Genomic DNA, 18,796 nt, shown 5'->3' on the forward strand with positions numbered 1-18,796 from the left:
CGGAATCCAATTTATTTTTATCCCGGTGGCATTTCCTGTTACTTAGCTTTATAGTTTTGTGTATAGTAATTAGTATGCATAAGCTGGAAAGATGCCTGTAATTCCAAAATGAACTCTCTGTAGCTCTCTCCCTCCCACTTGCACTCTTCCTTTAGTGCCGCCCCTTCCATGCACCCTTTAGCCAGCAGCAAGACAGCTGTGTTTGATCATAAACCACTTAAACTCCAGGCTCACTGGCAGGGAAAACTTTAGCATGAAGTGCAGCATTGGTTTGTCTAGGGGAGGGGAGATTCTGTCTCTTTCTTTCTCCTTCTCCAACCGCTGAAGACTGTAGCAGCACTCTCCTTTTAATTTCTCTGTGAACTTGCATGAAGCTCATCACATTTTTCTGTGTGCATTAACCAGATTGGGAGATGCCCTTAAACACAGCTGCAAACAACAACGGCATGGAACAGAGAGCGGAGATGAAGCACGCCTTGCAGATGGGCTGAGACAGCCCTGGGATCCTGGCAGGCAGTTCCTTCACTGCATTCTCTGAGCACTTCACAGTATTACCAAGTCTCTCACAGCAATGGATTGTTTGTGAAGTCAAAACCAGTCTGGCTGTTTTAGAAGATTTTGCATCATTAATTTAAACTATCGATGTGGAGTAAACATGGCCGCCTAGACCAAAATGTGTAAGACAGAAAAATTTTGGAGAAGAAAGTATTGAATCAGTTGAGCAAAGCTTCGAAGCATAAAAATCTGTGGAAATCATTGAGCCCTGAGAAGTCTAATCATGAATTCTGGAGTTGCTATGAAATATGGAAATGACTCTCCTGCAGAGCTGAGTGAGGTAAGCAGTTTCAGTGCCCTTCTTTATGCTTTAAAAAGAAATACTCCCCTTTTGGGCTTTCAGTCTGCAAGCAATGCAATTAAAAATTAATAGACTCTGTATCTTGCTATAACTTGCTGTGCCAGTCAGGAAATGACCTGAACTTTTTTCTGCTTTACTGTGAATAAGTTGTAAGAAGCAAATTGTTGTAACTATGTAGTGACTTTTTTGTTTCCCTGACATTGCCTCCCAAGAGCTGTGTTTATACCAACATTCATCCTTGCAATAGGTGAAATTTGGAGATCTCTATTGAGATTAAGCAGATGGTGACTAATTTAGGAGGGAAGTGGAGTGAGTGGAAGATGACAAATATTTATTGGTAAGACAATAACATTGGCAGAAGTTGTGTTTGCATGTACCTAGCCTAGGTGATACCGTCTCTTAGGTTAGATGAATTGGGTTACTTTCCTTCCTTTCCTTGAAGAAAACAAGCCATGGGAAACTTTATGGTTTTCCATTGGAAACCATAGTAAGCTGTTGTGGGTGTGTCTGGGTTTTGTATGCTATCATTGTGTGTGTGTTTTAAATAAATCTGAAATTAAAGCCACATCATATGATATGCAAGTGCTTAATAAATATTTTAGAAAAGGCATAGTTTGTCAGTTATTGAATGCCTTAGATATGTCATCCTTATGGGCTTTAGTGAGCATTGCTAATTTAGTTACGCTGCCAAGGTCCCAAGTATTTGATTAAGGTCATTTTGTAGGAAATTGAATCTGCAGCCTGTGTTGTCCCAGTTAACTGAAATGCTTCTCTTTCCCTTTTGCCCATTTCTTTGATGCACCTTTAACTGCAACATATTCTTACTTTACTTTTTACGCTTGCAATTTTAGGAATATTAGATAGGATATGCTTGGCAAAATGGGAGTTGATTGTACAGAGAAAGAAGACATTGAGGTATATAATGAAAAATAGAACAGTAGCAAGAGGGACAATGGTATAGGGGGAAGCAGAGTAAATGTATGAGACCTGAGCAAATCACTACCTTGCCATGCATGAGAAATGTGTTTGCAACTGAGCAGTTCTTGTGGAAGGAATTGCATACTTGTTCCTCCTTTACATACAAAAGGCTTCAATTTAATTACTCTGTGTTGCTGGGGTGTTTTTTTAATAATTTATCAGAAATTTTTTGTTGACAATGCCACATAAATTGAGTCTGCCATGATGATTCTGGCTGTGGTCACATTGATAGCCTGTTATCACTGCTTTCTACCCCATCAACATTTAATTTCCAAGACTGTGCAGGATCACATAAAACATGGAGTGATGCCAAGATGTGATACTTGGGTCATTATTTGGAGCAGGCACTATTTACTAGTAGCATTGATACCTTGAAATGTTAACTATACAAGTTCACACATCCACAAAGAAGTAATTTTTTCTTGTGATATTTTAACACTGGAAACACAGAAACAGGTCTGTAACTGTGCCCCATGCAGCATTTATGTTGGTCTTGTTTTGGTTTTTCCAAGAAACTTACTTGTATATGTAATTTACATTTGCAATCCAGTGCTACAGGTGAACTAATAGGTCCCTTTCTGACTGCACACATACTGGGGAAGATCTTAGATTCCTAGCTCTCTTCAGCTGCTAATCATCATTCCTTTGCTGTTAGCCTTCATCTTTGCTATTTGAGCTGCAAGTGTACTTTACCCTTAGTCACTCAAAGGGCTGCATCAGTTTTAGTATTGGTCATGGATAAGACTGTGTTTTGAATGAAACATAGAGGACTTATAGAGGCATCATATTCCACCTCCCACGGGGGAGAAGATGCATAAGTAATCATACAATGCAGTTAGTTTCTCATCTCTAAGATTTAATTACTCAGCCAACTCCCAGCAATTTGCGTGCTTAGTTAGGTCTTTTCCTATTGGTGACTGATAATGGTTTTACTTGCTGTGGATGAAGAAAGCAAGCCCTTGATAAAGACTGTACCTGCAGTTTATGTATCTATGTTTCTCACTTCTTCATGCTCTCTCCCTTTTCTTTCCTCTCTGGCTATACTTTCTGTACTCCATGTCTTATTTTTTATCACTGGAAGACAGTAGCATTTCGTTCATTTAAACAATGGAGACATTGGAACTGGCTGCAATAGAAATTTGTGTTTTCACCTGCACCCTTCTCTCTACAGTCAGCTCAAATTTTCGTAGTAAGTGGGTTGCTTCTGGTGTGCATGTCTGAATGGCAAATATCATAACATACCAAGAAAGACTTATTTACGTAATGCACAGTGGATTTTGGTGTAGGTGCCTTAAATCTCTTTGTCTCAATACATGGAGTGCTACGCATGAAACTACTGTTATTACAATGAACAGGAAAAGTGCAAATCCCTGAAGATATAGTAAATGCATTCTTGAACGGGTACATTAGACAAAATAGAAAACTAAATTATTGCCATTTGTTTCATGTGCACTGAAACTTCAGAGTTATCAATATGTGTATCAGTACACATTTTCCTGTTTCTTCTCCTTTTCTCTCCCTTGAAACTTGTCTTCTGCCAAAGAGATCAGCCAATGAGCTGCTTGCATGTAAGATTCAGTATGTTCTAACTGCGCAGAGCAATAGAAGAAGCATTGTTCTTATGTAGCAAGGTTTGCTTGATAGTGGTGTTAGGTTTGGGGTTTTTTTAATATGTGGTACATTAAGAGAGGCAAATCTAAAAAATGCAGAGTTTGCAGATGACTTGCTGTACTCCATGAGAGTATACAACAGCCTTTGCTACCTTGTAAGTAACTAACAGCATCCAGCCAAGCTCACTTCTACTATGAAATGGGTTTTCATCTGTCAATGTCTTAAGATGTTTTGCAGAGTTTGCTTTTCTAAGGCTTTGTCAAGGAAGGATGTGATTTGCATACAATACATGACACTTAAATTAGGGAAGTGCTCTTTAGATCCCTTGAATTTTTTAGTTATACAATGCTATAAAACTTTAAAGTAATCATAAGACATATTTTTAAAGCCAATGTATGAATATTATTGGGGGAATAAAAACATGTAACAGGCAAACAGTTCACTGCGTGGAAACTGAAATACTGACTGTTTCTTTTCAGAAAAAGATATTCATCTAGAAGGAGCTGGACTGTCTAACCAGTATTTTCTACTTTTTCCAGGATCAGAGACATTATCTGGCTTTAAGTGCCAGCACTCTGGGGAGGTATCACTACATACTAGCTTTATTCTATACGCTTCCCTGGCCATCCACTATTGAGACAGTATGCCAAGGTAGGGAGATCTGTAGTCTGACCTAATATTGGGCTAGTGGTCAGCAATATGTCCATGCCCAATTCTGGGACAGTTTAAATTAGTAGAGCAGGAACATGAAGGGAATTAGAAACCCATGGTTTAAGAACCAAATGATGTTCTTGGATATAGTTTTCATTAAAGTGAGCCTGTTGAATTTGGAGATTATAATTCTGTGCCTATGATAATTTGTTGTGGGATAAGGGCTGATATTGTATAATTATAATACATTCAGTGCTTTTGATGCAGAAGATTTGTATAATGTAATGATTTATCATGGATTTTAGTACATGCTGTGTAAGTTAATAGTGTATAACATCTAAAAAGGATATATTCTTTTCTCTGTAACAAAACCAGAAGTTGCAATACTGCTTTAGGTGCATACCTTATAACTTCTGCTTCTTATTTTTTCCTCGGAAGTCACGTGTTTAGGATGTGAATGTTGTGACTTGCAGCATTAAGTACATCTACATATTCCTTAACCCTTTCTACATTGACAGGAATAAGCGAAAAGGAATATTTATCTTGGGAAAATGAACAAGTTGTTTATATTTTAACAATGGAGTATTTTGAATAAAGGAAGAGGAGATAGGATTCAAAGGTTCTATTTCTGTAGGAAGAAGAATAATGACTTCTTAAGAAGGTTTCCACAAAATTTTATGTGTAATACCAGATGTGAAGAAGTGAAAACAAAATGAGTTAAAAAAGCACTTCTTTATAATTTTATGCCATGATAATATGGCACTTTCATTTAAGATTTGTGCTCCATTGCTTCTATACTTAGAAATCACACATAGAAGAAAAAAATACACATATATGAAAAATTACAGAAACATAAGGGGCTGCATGGATTGAAATTGTACATGAAGCCAGTGAGTAAGAAGCTATGGAGTGAGGTGGGTAACCAGCAGAAGAGTAGGATATTGTGCCAAGCCTTACTGACAAGGGAAAAGTTCAACAGTAGCAATCTCCATCCTGAGGTACTTTCTGATATGTGTCTCTGTTATTTTAGAAAAAGTGGCAGCTTGTACTCATGCATGCATGTGAGGAAATAGCAGTGATAAAATGTGGAACAGATTTTGTGTGTTCAGGGCTAGGATCAAATCTCAAACACTTGTTTTATCCTCCTGGTTTAGTAGCCTTCTCGTTAAGACAGTCAGTGAGTAAATAGCACCCTTATCTGCTTCCAGAATGGTCTGTGGCCATTCAGCAAGTATGTCATACGTCTCACATGCAGGTAAACACCACTTCCTACTACAGTTCTGTCTCTGCTACTGGGCATGCCTTGGCTGTCAGTGTCAAAGGTATATAAAACTTCTAATGAAGAAGTGTACTGCACCTTGCCCCCAGAGAGGGTATTTTTTCCCTGCTCAGATAATCCTCTAAAATACTGAAGCCTTGCAGTAGAAAGGAGTGGAATGTGATTATCAAATCCTAAACACAGCAAATCTTTAAACTATTTTAGCTTGAAAAAATTGTGTGGCTCATTTCTTTGGTAACAGTAGAGAAACCAAAAAGAAGAGTATTTGTGAACTGCTAAAGTCTTAGAAAAGTGAGAACAGCAACTCAGAATGCTTAGATCAAACCATCTTAAGGAAAAACTTGCTTGAATAGATTTTAGTACAGATCTGAATAAAACTTTCACCTGATGGTATCAATAACACCTGTAGCCTTACAAGAGCATTCTTAACTTTATTGCTTCAGAGATGCTGAGATAGAGTTTGCAAATCTTCTTTGGGTGAACTCTGCACATTCCTAGTTCAAATGGGTTTGTAAAGCACTAGTCAACTTTGAACACCTGATGTTTTCGCATATTGTTGTCTTCAGGGGCATTGAGACTGTAAATATGATATATAATTACATAATTTACTCCATGTCTCAGTTACACCAATGTATCTATCCTAATTTAAGGAAAATATTTCAGTGGAAAACTTTAATGGGTGGGCTCATGGATAGTCACCCTCAAGTCTGAATACAGTAATTAGATTAGATAAATTTCTACTCTATTTCATAGATCTACTGTAAATTATTTATCTTATTGAAAAATCTAATATATTTGTATTGCTTATTTTGAAATCTTACATTAACCTATGTGAGTGAATGTGTCTTTTGAAAAGGGTCAGTTAGCTTTTCTGGAGTCATCTGGACATTTACAGTTTTTTTAATAGGCAGATTTGCTGCCATGCTATCAGTGAGCTGTAATGCTGTTTTTAGAAACATGGTTTAGAATGTGAACTTTAATCCATAGTTGACCTGGGGGGCTCTGGCATGTGTATATAAGTTACAGCATGACAAATGCCTAGTATTTCAAATGTGAAAAAACAGTGCCTTAAATGAGAAAAAAAGTCTGGATTTCTGTGAGCTGCTATGCAGAACTGAGTGCATTCCAGGCTTGGATGTTATTAAATTATAGTACTATTAAAATAATAGTCAAAATGCTGACACTATCAGCACAGACAATGCTCTTCTGAAGCCAGTAATGAAAAAATACAAAGATCATGTAACTTATCTGCATTGTATTTTACTATTCCTTGCCTCTTAAAAATCATGCTTGAAAAATGCCTTATGGGCTGAAAAATCAATTAAGACAAATGTGCACTGTGAAAGTAACATCAGCAATGTGTTGGATACTCTAGATGCTTTTAGAGATGTGAGGTTTTTATTCTTAGACAAAAAAAAAAAAAAAAAAAAAAAAAAAAAAAACACCAAAACAACCTAGAGTTCATTCCTGGGATATTTTTGGTGATAAAAATCATCATCCTTTTCCTCCTGCCCTTCCAACCTGTCTTGGTAAAGCAAAATGTATTTTTGCCCTTGATCAGGCATGGGCGTACCAGGAAGTGAGACTGTGAGAACACCTGCAAGATTGTATTTTGAGAATGTATTTCTGTGTGTGTTCCTCTTCTGTCTATAGATCTGTAGTCTATAAGGCTGTATGTGAGGACACTGAGACAAGCTTTATAACGGGATTGGGTATTTGTTCTGGAGCTCAGAGTAGTTTGACCAACAATTCAAAAGGAAATGTATTCTTGTCACTGACAGGTTTTCTACACATGCTTGGACTTTATTGTCTTTATGACATTGTGCAATATTTTTGCATGCATATTTTGCTTGTGCTGGAAATGTTTGCTTCCTAAATAGAATGGAAAAGACCATTGGAGCTTTTCTATTATTTGTAGCAATAATATGTGGTTTTTCCTTGAGCATTTCGAGCAGTATGTTGATTCTAGATGAACCAGTCTCAACGTGAAGAGCAGAGATACAACTGACAAACCAGTTGTGAAGAGGTAACCACTGCTGCAGGGTGGGCAAAAGGGCCCAGAGCTGCAGAGCCAGTGGCTATTTATTGAGACACAGGCAAATGTTACAGTTCCACTTTTCCACAGGCTGCCTCATTAAGCCCACTGATTTATCTCTATTTTAACAGGTGCCTTTCTCCCCAGTTGCCTTCCCATCAATTTCTAAGGGGCAATACTTTGTTATTCTTTACTCCCATCCTTTTCTCCCATGGTTTGGAAGTCCAACATCCTTTATGACCTCCAGGGCCTCACAGACATGAAGGCCATCTACACATTGCATCATTATTCCCTTTTTGGGTTCTCACATCTCCCCCTTTTTTGTTTTTTAATTTTGAGTCCATGGCAATCATGGTATTCAGTCCTGATTTAGATGTCTCCTGGTTTCATTTACACATGAACAGTCTCATAGCATAGCATTGGTCTCAGGTTGGTGGACTTCCAGCTTTGTAGGCATGGCAATCGCTGCAGTTAACCTTCATTTGGCTGTCATCATTGAAGACAGGGGACTTCAGGTGCATGGGACTTGTGCCAACCACAGGCTATCTGGTCTGTTCTCCTCTCCTGGATGGCTCTCTTACAACAGAGAAATCCATCCCTCATGTCAAGGTCTGGTATGGCATGTGTCTTCACCACTCAGTGCATGTTGGGTTGCAGCCAACAGCAGAGCCAGAAGTTCTTGGCAGCAAACACAGAGGCCAAGCCAGACTTGCCCTTGACCGTGGTAGGAGATGCTTGGTCAGTCCCAGCCTGTTCATCTGGTTCTTAATGCAGAGCCTCATCTGTCTGATCTGGTGGCAAAAGGCTATCAGAGCAAGGCTGAGGCAAATTCATGTGAACAGAACAATCACTTCAGGGTGTAGCAGTGTTTTTGAAGATGTTGGTGGCTGTGGGGCTCCTAGGGGTGTTTTGCCTTTGCATCCATTCATGCATTGGCAGCTGAGATGTCTGCAGTACTGGGCTGTGGAATTATGTCTCCAGCTCATTACATGGCTTGGCTTTTCTTGCTGGTATCCCTGAAGACCTGTGGGTGACAAAACAGAAGCATATCCCTTCCCTAACAAATACACTGGATCTCCTTAGTCTGGATCTCCCTGTGTGATGTTTCTGGAGAATTTCCCCCTTTTTTGTTTTTTAAGAGACAGCGGTGTCAGTGTAGCATAAGCATGTGTGACTATTGTCTGTGCTGTGATGTTATAGGGAATGGTGGTCTTATAAAATGATGGTACATTAAATGTCATGCAGGCAGGTCTGTTATCTGTTGTCATTCCTTCTTGCACTGTCATGATTGCAAACTAACTCAGCAAAGGACTCCATAGGTGTGATCTTCCTACTAGCTGCAGTGGAATGTCTTTTAGAAGTGTCACCTCTGTTGATGTATCTACTATAGAGAGTTAGTATCTAATTTAGTATGCTTCTGATGAAATCTCAGTGGTCATGTATTGAACCTTTGCCAGTGCATTGTAATAACAACTTTTCAAGCCTTCTAAATCTCAACATAACCCTTATTGTAAAGCATTATTATTAATATAAAGACAAAAAAACCCCTGTAATATCTCTGTTTTAACCTCTTGACCTTACCTATGGTAACTCTGGAAATCTATGAGAAACTAAAAGACCATGTTAAAGTTAAACCATCAAATCAATGTCTGAAAAAAAGCAAAAAGAAAGATGTTACATTACATAGAGAGCTCTTTTGAAATGCTGGCACACAGAAGAAGTCCTAAATCCTTCAAACTAAAAAGGAAACATTAACCTATAAACGTACAAACAATTTATTCTATTTAAAAGTACTCCAAACTTATAATAATATTCCAATAACAAAACCTCATATGAATTTACAACTATCATTACTACTATTTTACTATTATCAATTGCTATAATCCTTACTTACATTAATCTTTCTTCAATTACTATAACTATTGTCTATTCTTATAATCTATTCTTATTACTTACAATCACTTACCCTATATTATACCATTCTATCCTATAGTATTCTATTACTTATCATACATTATTCTATTAATACTTATGCTATATTATTCAATAATTTATTTACTATTATTTATAAATGCATCATACTTATAATATTTTATTATAATTAACTGCAAGTTATATCATTATAATTACTTCATACTTATCCTACTTATGATAATTATTATAACTACTTATTAACATATTTTATTATAATTACTTAATACTTTTTATTATTCTTATTGTTGAAACTTAATTATTACAGGCATTAAAAAGCAAATATTTAAGATCCATTACAATCAAAAACTAACTCTGAAGTATCATGAAAGAATTTGGCATAGACTTTAACTAAGCATGAATTGCATTGTAAACTGTCCCTTTAAGAACCCAGCAAAGTGGAATGAAAACACAAGCAAGGGGAGGCTGGGACTGGGCCAGGCCAGGCTGCGAAAGTGAACTGCAAGGAAAGCAAGGGAGGAGGGAAGAAGGAGCGAGGCAGGAGAACTGGCTGGAACAAGAATGGCTGCAAAGAAAAAAAATCTGCAGAAATTGAACACAGGAAAAAAAAATATACAGCTGCAGGTAGCTCATTTGCAAAAAATGTCATCATGAGGTATCCATTAAAGCTTTTTTTTTTAACTTTTTCTGTGATTTTTTTATAGTGAGTACCATAACATATCCCAGGGTGGCAGGGTGTGAGCCATCACCATTATTACAGCCACAACTTCTCCCACCAGCCAGTCATAAAACCATAAAACCGTCTGTCCTAAAGCCATAAATCCACTACCATGTGAGCTTAAAAAACACAAACTTGGGCTCTGCCAGTTCTCACCACAGAGGCAACTCCACGAACTTAAGGAAGCTTTATAGCAGTTGTTTTTACTACCACATGTTCATGTCCTGAGAAAGTATCCTGAACCCATCTTGTGTTTGTAAGAAAAAAGAACCTCCTTCAAAAAAATATGCTGCCATGATTGGGGGCATTCCCTGAAAAATTTAGGAAGGTGCATGCTAATTTCATTCTTACCATCTGGCTGTGCAGATATTTTGCTTGTTGTTCGCTAGTCACGGCAGGCTCTCTGCGAACTTCATCTGTGCACTTTCCCCTTCAAGGAGCAGAGAGAGGAAGGGGTGGCGCAGGGGCTGCGACCCCTCAAATCTACACTTAAAGAGAAATTTTCCTTAGTCTTGTGGGGCATCGACCACACACGGGGCACCATCTGTAGTTTTTCCTTGAGCGTTTCGAGCAGTATGTTGATTCTGGACCAGCCAGTCTCAACACAAAGAGCAGAGATACAATTGACAGACCAGTTATGAAGAGGTAACCGCTGCTGCAGGGTGGGCAGAATCCCATCCTTTTCTCCCATGGTTTGGAGGTCCAACATCCTTTATCACCCCCAGGGCCTCACAGACATGAAGGCCATCTACACATTGCATCATTATTCCCTTTTTGGGTTCCCACAATAATATACTGATTTATGTACTCTGAATTCAAAGGATCTCTGCGATAGAAAATCAGAGATTTGATGTGGGGATCTGGTGCTGGTAAAGACAGTGTTTTGACACTGGTGGTAGTCTGCATTTTTCAGTCCCATATCAGGATTTTCATGAATTATTTATATTTTCTAAATATACAGATTTCTGCCATCTCCAATAAATAGAAATAAGAATCATTATTACTATTATTACTTCATTAAGACTCTGGAAATTGGCATACATATACTAACTCTGTAGTAATTATAGATGGAAATCTGTCATTAAGATTAAAATATTAATTGACAGAAATCACAGAATCATGAAATGTTAGGGGCTGCAAGGGACCTCGAAATATCATCTAGTCCCACCCCCCTGCCAAAGCAGGAACATCTATACCAGGTCACACAGGAACTCATCCAGGCAGGTCTTGAATATCTCCAGAATAATTCTTCCTCCTGTTTCCATGGAACTTCCTTTGCCTCAACTTCCACCCATTGCCCCATATCCTGTAACTGGGCATCACTGAGAAGAGCCTCGCTCCATCCTCTCAGCACTCACCCTTTACATATTTATAAACATGAATAAGGTCACTCCTTAGTCTCCTCTTCTCCAAGATGAAAAGCCCCATCTCCTTCAGTCTGTCCTCATAAGAAAGATGTTCCACTCCCTTAATCATTTTCATGGGTCTGCACTGGACTCTTTCAAAGTAGTTCCCTGTTCTTCTTGAACTGAGGGGTGCAGAACTGGACACAATATTCCTGATGAGGCCTCACCAGGGCAGAGGAGAGAGGGAGAAGAACCTTTCTCGAAGTACTAACCACACCCCTTCTAATACACCCCAGAATGATGTTGGTCTTCTTGGCCACGAAAACACATAGTTAGCTCATGCTCAACCTTCCCATCCACTAGGACCCCCAGGTCTTTTTCCCTTCACTGGTACATGGGGTTGCTCTTTCCCAGGTGCAAGACTCTACACTTGCCCTTGTTGAACTTCATTAAATTTCTCCCTGCCCAACTCTCCAGCCTCTGTAAGTCTCACTGAGTGGCAGCACAGCCCTCTGGTGTGTCAGCCACTCCACCCAGTTTGGTGTCATCAGCAAACTTGCTGGCAGTGCACTCAGTGCCCTCATCCAGGTTGTCAATGAATATATTGAACAGTACTGATCCCAGTACTGACCCCTGAGAACTCCACTAGATACAGGCCTCCAACTAAACTTTGTTCCATTGACCACAACACTCTGACTTCTTTTCTTCAATCAGTTCTCAATCCACCTCACTACCTGATCATCCAGACCACACTGCCTCAGCTTAGCTGCAAGGATGCTGTGGGAGACAGTGTCAAATGCCTTACTAAAATCAAGATAAACCACATCCACTGCTCTACCATCATCTATCCACCTGGTTATATCCTCATAAAAGGCTATCAGGTTGGTCAGACATGACTTCCCCTTGGTAAAACCATGTTGGCTGCTCCTAATGACTCTCTTGTCCTTGATATGCCTAAGGACATAAGTTGCTCTGTCACCTTTTCAGGAATGGAGGTGAGGCTGACTGGTCTATAGTTACCTAGTCCTCCTTCTGACTCTTTTTGAAGACTGGAGTGATATTTGCCTTCCTCCAGTCCTCCAGTCCTCTCCTGTCCACCATGACTTACCAAAGATGATGGAGAGTGGTCTGGCAATGACCTACACCAGCTCCCTCAGCACCCTTGGGTGCATCCCATCAGGATCCAGGGATTTATGGATGTCCGGATGACTTTACTGTTCTCTAACCTCATCCTCATCAGCCAAAGAAAATTTCTTCTTTGCCCTGTCTTTCTCGAGGGGCTCAGGGGCCTCAGTCTCCTGAGGACAGCCTCCAGCAGTATAGACAGAGACAAAGAAGGCATTTAGCAACTGCCTTCTCTGTGTCCTCTGTCACTAAGGGACCCATCTCCTTCGGCAGTGGGTCTACATTGCCTCTGGTCTTAGCTTTTCTTGCAGTGTATTTGAAGAAGCCCTTTCTGTTGTCGTTGACCTCCCTTACAAGGCTGAATTCCGAGAAGGCCTTAGCCTTCCTAATAGCCTCCCTACATCTTCTGATAACTGTCTTATATTCCTCCAAAGTGGCCAGCCCCTCATTCCATGATCTGTGGACTCTCCCACCTGAGTTTGCATAGCAGTCCCCTAGTTAACCATGCAGGTCTCCTGGCTCCCTTTCTTGATTTCATACTCTTTGGGATGCTCTGATCTTGAGCTTGGAAGAAGAGGTCCTTGAATGTTACCTAACTGTCTTGGCCCCTTTGCCTTCTAGTACCTGGTCCCATGAGATTTCCCTTAGTAATTGCCTGAAAAGGCCAAAGTTTGCCCTGCTGAAATCCAACATTGTAACCCTGTTTGATACTTTCTTCCTACCACACTAGATCCTGAACTCCACCATCCTGTGGTCACTGCAGCCAAGCCTGCCCTCAATCTTCACTGCTTCAACCAGTCCCTCTTTGTTGGTGATTATCAGGTCCAGTAGCGCTCCTCTCCTAGTGGGTTCCTCCACTATTTGCATCAAGAAATTATTATCAATGCACTGGAGAAATCTCCTGGACTGTAGATGGCTGCATGAGTATGCCTTCCAGCAAATATCTGAGTAGTTGAAGTCCCCCATGACAACCAGGGCCTGTGATTGTGAAGCTGCTCTCAGCTGTCTGTAGAAGGCCTCATCAACTTCATCATCCTGATCAGGTGGTCTTTAATAAACACCCACAACAGTATCACCCATGCCAGCCTGCCCCTTGATACACACTCACAAACTTTCAACTCACCCCTCATCCACCACTGGGCTGAACTCAACACATTCTAGTTGCTCTTTCACATACAGAGCACCACCTCATTTGGCTGATCTATCTTTCTTAAAAACTACATATCCATCCATGACCACATTCCAGTCATGTGAGCTGTCCCTCTATTTCTCTGTAATTGCCACTAGATCATAACCCCCTGACCACACATAGATTTCTAACTCCTCCTGTTTAGTCCCCATACTGTGTGCATTGATGTACAGACAGCACAGGGAGTGAGCTGAGCACACCAGTTCTACCCTGGTGGGGTGAGAGGCCTTCTGGTCTAGAAGAATACTAGAATAATGCCCCAGCAACAACCCCATCCCCCTTCAACTCTAGTTTAAAGCTCTGTGAATGAGCCCTGATAGTTCTTGCCCTAGAATCCTTTTCCCCGTGTGAGATAAGCCTCTCCCAAGTACTACCATCCATCCTCATGTCCTGTAAAACCAGTCATTGTCAAAGAACCCAAAGCCCTGCCTGTAGCACCAGTCTTAGAGCCAGGTGGTGGGATGATTCACGTGGCTGGAGTACTGCACTGGATAGTTACAAGCTCTTTAGGTGAGACAGGCGAGGGAGAAGAGGAGGAGGGGTGGCCCTGTATAGTAGGTAAAGGATGAAAGGATTGAGTGCCTGTGGGTTAAAAACAGAGGGAAGGCTAACAAAACTGACATCCTGGTTGGAGTCTGTTATAGACCACCCAACCACAATGAAGAGGTAGATGAAGTATTCTACAAACAGCTGGAGGTTTTCTTTAACCTGCCAGGTATCTGCTGGGAACTTACCACAGCAGAAAGGAGGCCATCCAGAAGGTTCCTAGAGTGTATGGAGGCCAGCTTCTTGACACAGCTGTTATGTGAGCCTACCAGGGATGAGGCTGTGCTTGACCTGTTGTTCTCAAATAGAGAAGGGCTGGTGAGTGATGTGATGGTGGGAAGCTGTCTAGGGTGTAGCAATCATGAAATGGTGAAGTTTTCAATATGCAGGGAAACAAGGAGGGGCAACAACAAAACCCTTACTTTATACTTCTGGAGTGCAGACTTCAGCTTATTTAAGCAACTGACTCGGAGAGTGCACAGGGAAGCAGCCCTTAAAAACAAAGGGATCCAGGATGGTTGGACCTACTTCAAACAGGAACTCTTGAAGGCACAGGAATAGGCTGTCCCAATATGCCAAAAGAAGAGCTAACAGGGAAGGCGACCGGCCTGGATGGGCAAGCATCTTTTGAAGGAATTAAGGGAATAAAAGAGGGTATATTGTCTTTGGAAAGGGGGGGAGGCAACTTCATATATGTTTAAGGATGTTGTTAGATCATGTAGGAATAAAATTAGAGAGACAAGAGCCCAGTTAGAGCTTAAGCTGGCCACTTCTGTGAAAGACAATAAAAAGCATTTTTATAAATATATGCTAAAAAGAGCGGCAAGAAGAACCTGCACTCCTTATTGGACCTGGAGGGGAACATTGTAATTAAAGATGAGGAAAAGGCTGAGGTAATATACCTTCTTTGCCTCCATTTTCAACAGTAAGACAGGAGGGCTTCAGATAACTGGCCTCCTGAACCCGTAGATGGGATCAGGGAGCAGTACAGTCCCCCTGAAATCCATGAGGAAGTAGTTAGAGACTTGCTGAGCCACTTGGATACTCACAAGTCCATGGGACCATAGAGGATCCATCCTAGGGTACTGAAAGAACTGGCAGATGACCTTGCTAAGCCACTGCCCATTACTTTCCACCACTCCTGGCTCACTGGAGAGGTCCCAGATGAATGGAAACTAGTCAATGTGATGCCCATCCACAAGAAGGGCCAGATGGAGGAACCTAGAAACTACAGGTCTGTCAGCCTGACCTCATTGCTAGGCAAGATTATGGAGCAGATCATCTTGAGGGCAATCACAGTGCACCTGCAGGATGGCCAAGGGCTCAGGCCCAGCCAAAATGGATTTAGGAAGGGCAGGTCCTGCCTGACCAACCTGATCTCCTATGATCAGGTGACCCACCTGGTAGATGTGGGGAAGGCTGTGGATGTAGTCTTCCTGGACTTCATCAAGGCCTTTAACACCATCCTCCACAGCAAACTCGTGGCCAAGCTGTCAGCCCATGTCCTGGACAGGTGCACTCTGCACTGGCTTATAAACTGGCTGGAGGACTGGGCCCAGAGAGTGGTAGTGAATGGTGCCACATCCAGCTGGTGGCCAGTCACTAGTGGTGTCCCCTAGGGATCAGTGTTGGGCCCGATCCTATTCAATATCTTTATTGATGATCTGGATGAGAGGATTGATTCCATCATCAGTAAGTTTACAGATGACTCCAAGTTGGGGGTAGGTGTTGATCTGTTAGAAGGTAGGAGGGCTCTGCAGAAGGACCTTGAGAGGCTGGACAGATGAGTAGAGTCTAACATGATGGCATTTAACACATCCAAGCTCCATGTTCTACACATTGGCCACAACAACCCCATGCAGCACTACAGGCTGGGGTCAAAGTGGTTGGAGAGCAGCCAGGCAGAAAGGGACCTGGGGGTACTGATTGACAGCTGGCAGGTGGCCAAGAAGGCCCATGGCACCCTGGTCAGCATCAGAAATAGTGTGGCCAGTAGGAGCAGGGAAGTCATTGTGCCCCTGTACTCAGCACTGGTTAGGAGCACTGTAACAGGCTGCCCAGAAATGTTGTGGATTTTCCTTCTTTGGAGATACTCAAAACCCACCTGTACAAAATTCTGTCTAAACTGGTCTAGGTTAACCTGCTTAAGAGTCTCCATTCTGCACATGATCCTGGGGACCTGGCTCTAGGCGGTCCTGCATGAGCACAGGTTGGACCAGGTGACATCCAGAGGCCCCTGTCAACCTTAACTGTCCTTTGATTCTGAAATAGAAACTGGAATCTTATTACTGAAGAAAACTATCTTCAGAATGAGATATGACACATCATGGGCATTGATTATGAGGTTTAAAGCTTTTTTAAAAACATAGAAAGAAATTGAGACAAAATACAAAAATTTAGGAAGTTAAAAAAATCTCAGAGGAAAGGAGAAAATCCACTTTCATGAAAAGCAATTAACATTATTTTCATTGCAGAAGAGGTAGGTATTAAAATTCAACCACATGGAGTTTCATAAAGAAAGATGATTATGGATATTCAGAGGTATTCTGCCCTGCAGGATGTGAAGCAGAGTGTACGTTTTCAAAGGCACCAAAAAAAAAAAGTGTTTTACAGAGATCTCTCACGGAGTAACTAAATTAATCTCCATGTCATCATGGCTTGATTTTTCTCCTGTTTCCCTACAGGGAATATATCCATCAGAAATAAAGAGATTCTATCCATTCTTAAAGATCAAAGAAAAGCCTAATTGGAAATACTGTAACTTTTTTTTCTTCAAGTACAGCAGTCACCTCTATATTGCTAGCACATTGATGTCCACAGCAATTAACTGAGACATCATATTACAGACAGAAATACTTTTTTTGTCAAAGATATAATTCATTATCTGATGACTTCTGATATACCAAACATCATGAGAAAATCATCTATTCCATATGTAAAAAGAAAGAACCACCTGATGAACACATAGAAACAAATACCTCTGCAAGTCAGTTTACATGAAAAGAGTCACCTAAGTCAGTAAGTCAGACAACAGCAGTATCAGCAACTTAGGAAAATTATGCTGTATTATGCTATGCAAACATAAGAGAAAATAAGAAGGGCTGAAAAAATGAACCCATCTTGTGCAAATTTAGCAGCAACAAAGGACAGTCTTCAGCACATCATTCTTAAGTGGGTACTCAATCTTTTCTGTAGAAGATGATAACCGCTTTGGTTTATGCATGTGCCTGCACAGCCCATCTCAAGCACACTAGCCTGGGCTGTCCAAGAAAGGATGATACAGATGACATGCTATTGAAAAATGGTACTGTCAACCCCAAATACAGTTTTTAAAAGCAGTATCTCCTTTAACTCAGCAGGTTGCCATTTTTCTACATGCCTGATGCAAATTGCTACTTTGTAATGTATTACATTCTAGAGATATCCTGGTAATTTGCATTAAAATCCAGCAACCACCTGTTGAAGCATTTCCAAAACTTGACATAAGTTAGTAATGGTAATTTAGAAAACGTAGCATGTAATCAATAATACTATCAACAACTAGGTTTTTAAAAAATAAGCATTATCATGGTTCAAAGCTTGACACAAAATTCAGAACTCCTGGATTTACAATGTTAATACAAAGCTGTTTCATCACCTTCCCAGGGATTGATGTGAGGCTGACCTGACTCTAGTTGCTCAGATGCTTCTTCTTGAAGATGCAAGTGACATTTGCATTTCTTCAGTCTTTTGGGCACTTCTCTCAGTCACCACAATGATTCAACGATTATCAAGAGAAGCCTTTCAATGTCAATTGCCAACTACCACAGCTTTTGTGGGTGCATCCCATCAGAATATGCTCTTATATGTGTCTAATTTGCTTAAGTCTTCCCTTCCCCTTACACCAAAGGGATCCTTGCCCCATCATATCCCCCTGGTCTCTGGGGCCTGGGATTCTTGAAAACTGGTCTTGCTAGTGAAGACTGAAGTGAAGTTGGTGTTCATTACCTCAGCCTTTTCCATGGCCTGTGTCATCAGGTTCCCTGCTTTATTCAACAGTGGCCTTGTGTTTTACCTAGCCTTCCTTTTGTTACTTGTCTACTTACAAAAGTCCTTCTTGTAGTCTTTGACATCCCTGGCCAGATTCAGTTCCATTTGGGTTTTTACTTTCCTGATGTCACCCCTACATGCTTGAACAGTGTCTCTCTATTCCTTCCTCATTATCAGCCCTTGCTTCTACCTTTTGTTGTCCATCCATACTAGCCTGCTGGCATTTTGCTTCCTCAGATAGACTTCTCTTGAGCTTGGAGGAGGTGATCCTTCAATAATTGCCAGCTTGCTTGGACCTCTTTCCCTGAAAAACCTTATCCCTTGCACTTTTCAAGGATATGTTTCAGGAATACCAAATATGCTTTCCTGAAGTCTAGGGGTGTAATCTTGATTTTTGCTCTCCTTTCTCCTCTCAGAATCTAAATCCCACCATCTTCTGGTTATCAGAGTGATCAAGTAATATTCTCATGAGTCATGGATCATTCTCATTCACATGGATCA

At 40.7% G+C, this 18,796-nt stretch overlaps 1 protein-coding gene across 1 annotated transcript in view; it reads left to right on the forward strand.

Moving 5' to 3' along the window:
* The first annotated feature begins 445 nt into the window (after nt 1-445).
* MCC (MCC regulator of WNT signaling pathway) overlaps nt 446-18,796 on the forward strand; it is a 205,606-nt gene continuing 187,255 nt past the window's right edge. The window contains exon 1 of the mRNA XM_054178593.1: nt 446-835. Within this exon, the coding sequence (XP_054034568.1) occupies nt 779-835 (57 nt within the window). The 5' untranslated portion in view covers nt 446-778. The remainder of the gene's footprint in view (nt 836-18,796) is intronic.

This window comes from Dryobates pubescens, chromosome Z (genome assembly GCF_014839835.1).
Source record: "Dryobates pubescens isolate bDryPub1 chromosome Z, bDryPub1.pri, whole genome shotgun sequence".
In the NCBI taxonomy this organism is placed as follows: domain Eukaryota; kingdom Metazoa; phylum Chordata; class Aves; order Piciformes; family Picidae; genus Dryobates; species Dryobates pubescens.